Source organism: Kickxella alabastrina (genome assembly GCF_025024165.1).
Source record: "Kickxella alabastrina strain RSA 675 chromosome Unknown BX661scaffold_121, whole genome shotgun sequence".
NCBI lineage: Eukaryota > Fungi > Kickxellomycota > Kickxellomycetes > Kickxellales > Kickxellaceae > Kickxella > Kickxella alabastrina.
The window spans coordinates 1-5,494 of NW_026251592.1; the positions used below are offsets into that span (position 1 = coordinate 1).

The 5,494-nt window shown below is 45.1% G+C and overlaps 1 protein-coding gene across 1 annotated transcript; it reads left to right on the top strand.

Annotated features, from left to right (window-relative positions):
• Positions 1-65: 65 nt before the first annotated feature.
• BX661DRAFT_148343 (cytochrome P450) lies at positions 66-554 on the top strand (the record flags this gene model as incomplete). Its single annotated transcript, XM_051533214.1, has 1 exon — positions 66-554. A coding segment is annotated over one exon (489 nt), but the record flags the coding sequence as incomplete, so codon positions are not given.
• Between the last annotated feature and the right edge of the window lie 4,940 nt (positions 555-5,494).

The window sequence follows — 5,494 nt, forward strand, 5'->3', positions numbered from 1 at the left end:
AGAACATCCGATTTACTTTTCCAGACACGACAAGACCAATCCGATACGATGAGGCTAAAACATATTTACCCTATCTCACGGCTGTTATTCTTGAATCCATGCGTTTGAACCCCGCCGCATCTGGTCTTTTCCCGCGCAGCGTGCCTACTGAGGGTGCTATGCTCTGCGGCCAGTATCAGATTCCGTCAACAACAGAAATATGCCTTTCCTTTGCTGCCAGCCACCGAGACCCTACGGTATGGCCCAATCCCAATGTTTTTGATCCCGAGCGATTCATGGGCGCCAAAGGGAGAGCAAGATCAAGGGACCTACTAGCCTTCAGCACTGGAGTGCGCGTGTGTATTGGCCGGCATTTGGCATGGATTGAGCTATACACGGTTTTGGCCAACTTGCTGCGCAAGTACAACTTTGAATTGCCCATTGATTCTCCTTATGGCCCCCACAGAATAAAAGATGGCATACCTGAGGATATTCCCGGACTTGTTTTTACCACTTGCGGCCCAAAGGATCCACTGATAAACTGTCGCATGCATGTGTCACACGCCATATTTTAATTTTTATACATTGCTACCTCCATCTATAGCCCTGCTTTTAATTTTTAAAATTTAAAATTTATGTTATTATCTACTTCTCACATCAAATGATAAATATTTTAATTTTTATCATTTTTAAAATGTAACAATAACAATCATCGTTAAATAAGCGCACATCCTTATTCGAAATTTTACACGTGTTGCGCAGCCCGAATATATGGAAGTGGATGTTGAGGTTGAGAATCGCAAAACAGGTTTCCACCTGCGCGCTGATCGATAGGACGCTAATTGGATAACGCAGGCCTAAATTAGGGAGGCATTACATTGATGCCCAAACATGCTCCCCATTTTGCAATGCACACGCATGAGCGTACACGCACGAAAACCACAATATTGACTTGCCAAGATACCGGTCTGCTCGCAGAAGATCCAGTTCTTACCAGCGGAGCGCACAATTTGCAATGTGCACAACAAAGGCGGCGAGGCACATATATAAGATGAGGCCGGCCCTAGTAGTGTTTTAGAAACATCAGTAATAAAACCCTCTATAAATTTACCCCTATTTTTCTAACACTAGACAACTAGTGCTCTTCACACCCCTCTCTTACATAACACATGTATGTAGGTACACTATTTGTAAGATTTGTAGATCGCTTTTGGATATATTTTGACATTTCCACTCAATGCTTGCCATTTTTTGGCCAGGTATCCGAATACATTACAGTTGCATGTATGTATGTGTAATTTGGAAATATATAACCAGGTTATAAAAAAATTATACGAGGCTCGACAAAGAAGATAATATTTTGAGAGTAGCCAAGGGAAAGGCCAGTTATTATGAACTAGACACCCACAGGGAATACTGCTAAATAGAAATAAAATATTTAGTATATATCGAATAAAAACTATGATAAGTGCGCAGCATTGCCTATGCCGCACATATGTAAACAAATATCAAAACAAATAACAATAGCAAAACAAATGCTATTTTGATGCACCTCGAAATTGCATCAATTTCTACGGTCATCAGGATTTGGAAAAACAGTCTCAATCATGAATACCGGGTGCCTTCACAATCAGTATGATTGGATCAGGACATCAGATGATGTCCTACATCTGTCCGATACATCTATGGGCACAAAGGGGTCTCAGCCCGGGCCGCTGGCCTTGGTTGCGGCCTCCCCTGAGGGGTTCTCAACAACAATAAAATCTGTTTGATTTGTCATTACCATTGTCATTGCAAACACACAAACACAAATACAATATGAAGGAGGGAAATACAGATGTTATTTTCTGGGTTAATATATATATATCTCATCTTTTTAGTATTTTATAACTATTTGTATATTTGACATTAACTATAATACGCAATATGTGTTGTGCTCTATAAAAATCTGGGTCTAAATTTATATATTCAAGTATCAAAAATTACTTAAGGAACTGAAAAAGGGGGAAGCACCATGTGAGAAGTGCTGTAAACATCATGGTGTTCCTTGATGTCAGCCAGCAATAACAGAGATGTGTATAGCGGCCATGAGGGTGATCTTGGTTCTTGAAAAGGGAAGATAGTGGCTTGGAATGTGTGTTGGGCACCACAATGTGTTTATATCATATTTTCTAATAAGCAACCGCTTGCTGTTTGCAGTGACAGAGAAAGAGCTACGGCACCAAAGGAACCCCAAGGAGTTGGGTTTATCGTTTGATCCGGAAGGCAAAGAAGATGCGGTCATGATCATTGTCATTATAGTATTATACTCTTTTGATGTGCTATCTGTCGCGTACATCTTGTGGAACAGAAACTATGCCCCAATCAAGTTTAAAAACGTAACGATCATGGCACTGTTTGTACTATTATCCATATTTCAGTTTGTCGGAGACCTCCAGGCTAACAGGCACATACCTTTGGTAAACACGGGGATGGTTCACTGCAGGACGTTTGGAATCCGGATGTGGCTCCTTAGTATGTATGGCATACTGTCGCTGATTGGATGGAGGGCGTATGGATTGTACCGTGTTTTTTATCTGCACAGTCCGTACCACAACATCGGGCTTTATCTGCCGTTTGGAATTTATTGGGTGTGCGTACTTGTTTTTGGAACCATTGCACAGGTTCTGATCCATGCAAAAACAGCGATATTTAATCGAGTCATCGACCTTTGCAAATTTTAGCCAATGTTTCAGAACGCTCTGTATATACTTGTGTGCGCAAGCGTACTTTTTTAGTCTTGTTCCTACACTGTAAGATCCGCAACATAAAGAGCTCGTTCAACGAGAGTCGCGAAATGATGATCTCCTGCTTTATCTCGTCAACCTCATGTATGGGATAGGCCTAAACTACGTGCGCCCGCACTATCCCATGGATGTTTATCTGCGTATAATATTCACTCTACTTAGCCATATTTGGGAGAATGTGATGTGGTGGCTAATCATGGGCGTGCCCATCTAGAATTATATGTTTAACTGAGAAAATTACCTCACTAGTTAGATAGAAAAGCTGCGCACCGATGGCCTGCAGAAAGAGTACAACATTGCTCTTACGATGCCTACTTCAAATAACAACAGAATTCTGCCGCTGACAGGCAGCTCAAGGAACACGGACGGTGGTATATTCTATCCAATTAACGACAGCCTTTACAAGGGCATGAACTCCAAATTGACAAACATTAGATGGTTTCCATTGAGCCCCTTAATGACAACGAATACGCGCAAAGATTTTTGTAGCAAAATACGGTTTAGTACTGCTAATAAAAGGAGTTCAATTTTAATAAAATCTTCAATAATGAACCGTAGCGTTGCATCTAACTTGCTTTTGGCACATTGACCACTTTTCAATACGTGCTTAATAAAGACAAAGCCACGTTGGGTTTCATTTTTTTGCCATCCATTTTATTATGAGCATAGAATAATTGATTCGGTTGGAGGTGGGAAATAAAAAAGAGCAAGTATTGCTGACCATTATAAAAACAATAATTTAAAAAACCCTACATTTACAAAGAAATGTTGATGTACTTGATATTCATGTACTCGTCAATTCCGTAGCGTGATCCCTCGCGGCCAAAACCACTTTCCTTGACACCTCCAAACGGAGCGACCTCGGTGCTGATTATTCCCGTGTTGGCGCCGACCATGCCCACCTCCAGGGCCTCTGCCACGCGGAACACACGTCCAATGTCGCGACTAAAAAAATACCCGGCCAGCCCAACCGGCACGCTGTTCGCACGACGAATGACCTCTTCCTCGGAGCTAAACTTAAATACTGGACACAGCGGGCCAAACGTCTCCTCGCACGACATTGGCACCTCATCGGTCACATCCACAAGGATCGTGGGCTCAAAAAAGTACCCAGCTGCTGAAATATCCGGGCGCTTTCCGCCAAGGAACACGCGAGCACCCGCATCCACAGCACGCTTCAGCTGATCTTCAATCTTTTGCAGGCCGCGTTCGGTAATTAGTGGGCCAAAATTGACGCCCTCTGACACCCCATGGCCAATGCGCAAGCGTTTCTCAACCAGGACAGCAAGCCGGCTGACAAAGTCGTCGTAGACAGACTCGTGGACATAAATGCGGTTGGCACATACGCATGTTTGGCCCGAGTTGCGGAACTTGCACGCGACAAGCTGCTCGGCGGCGACGTCCAGATCGGCGTCGGCAAAGACAATAAAGGGCGCGTTGCCGCCAAGCTCCATCGACACTCTCTTCATGGTGCCGGCGGCCTGCGCAGTGAGCATCTTGCCAACGGCCGTGGAGCCAGTAAACGACACCTTGCGGATGGCTTCATTGGTGGTCAGCTCCTTGCCGACATCGGGCGTGTTTTCGGCCGAGCACGGCACAACGTTGAAAACACCGCGTGGAACGCCGGCGCGCTCAGCCAGCTCGCACAGCGCCAGGGCTGAATACGGCGTTTCGTGGGCCGGTCTCACCACTACGGTGCAGCCGGCGGCCAGCGCAGCGCCGACCTTGCGCGTGATCATCGCGTTGGGAAAGTTGTATGGCGTGATAATGCCGACGACGCCCACAGGCTGTTTCATCACCACCATGCGCGTGCTGCTGAGCGGCGACGGCACTACATCACCGTAGGCGCGCTTGGCCTCTTCGCCAAACCATTCAATAAACGACGCACCGTACACCACTTCGCCCGACGCTTCGGCCAATGGCTTGCCGCCCTCCAGCGTCATCAACCTAGCCAGATCATCTTTATTTGAGATAATCAGATCAAACCACCTGCGCAGGATAAGAGAGCGCTCCTTTGCAGTGGTATTCTTCCAGCTCTCAAAGGCACGGCTCGCAGCGTCAATGGCCCGTCTGACATCATCGGCGTCCATGTCGGCCACGCTGCCAATCTTTTGCATTGTCCCGGGGTCAGTCACGTCAAAGGTCTTTCCTGAAGACGCACTGACCCATCTCCCGTCGACGTACGCCTGCGACTGAATCAGCGACTTGTCATTGATCTTAGCCAGCTCGTCCAGTGACTTGATCTGGATATTCACAGTAAATTGTGCCGCCATCATTTTGCTGCTCAAAGTGAACGATCTATTGTGTGGAGTGATAGGGGTTGGCCTGGGCCGGATAAGGGCAGTTCGCGAGGAAATGACCAGACGGCTGGCAGACTGGAGAAAGTATTTGGAGCGGAGCTACACAATAATGTAAAATCAATATCAGTGAGTATGTGCGATATAGAGATATAGCGATGCTTGCTTGGATATTACTAAAATGCAAATGAAAAGAGCGCTAAAATGTGCTGACAACAGTTGAATGATTCGTTCTGTGCGGTTGCCGTACCATTGCGAGTTATTTATAAGCGCTTGCAAAATGTGTCCAAAAGTTAATGAAGTGGATACAAGATTTTTGTGGTCTAAATAATAATAATAATAAAAAGAAAAGAAAGAAGAAACGATGTAAAAATGACCGTGAGAACTGAATGAATGCTCAAGAGTTGCATTAATCGGGCGTTAAATCACACA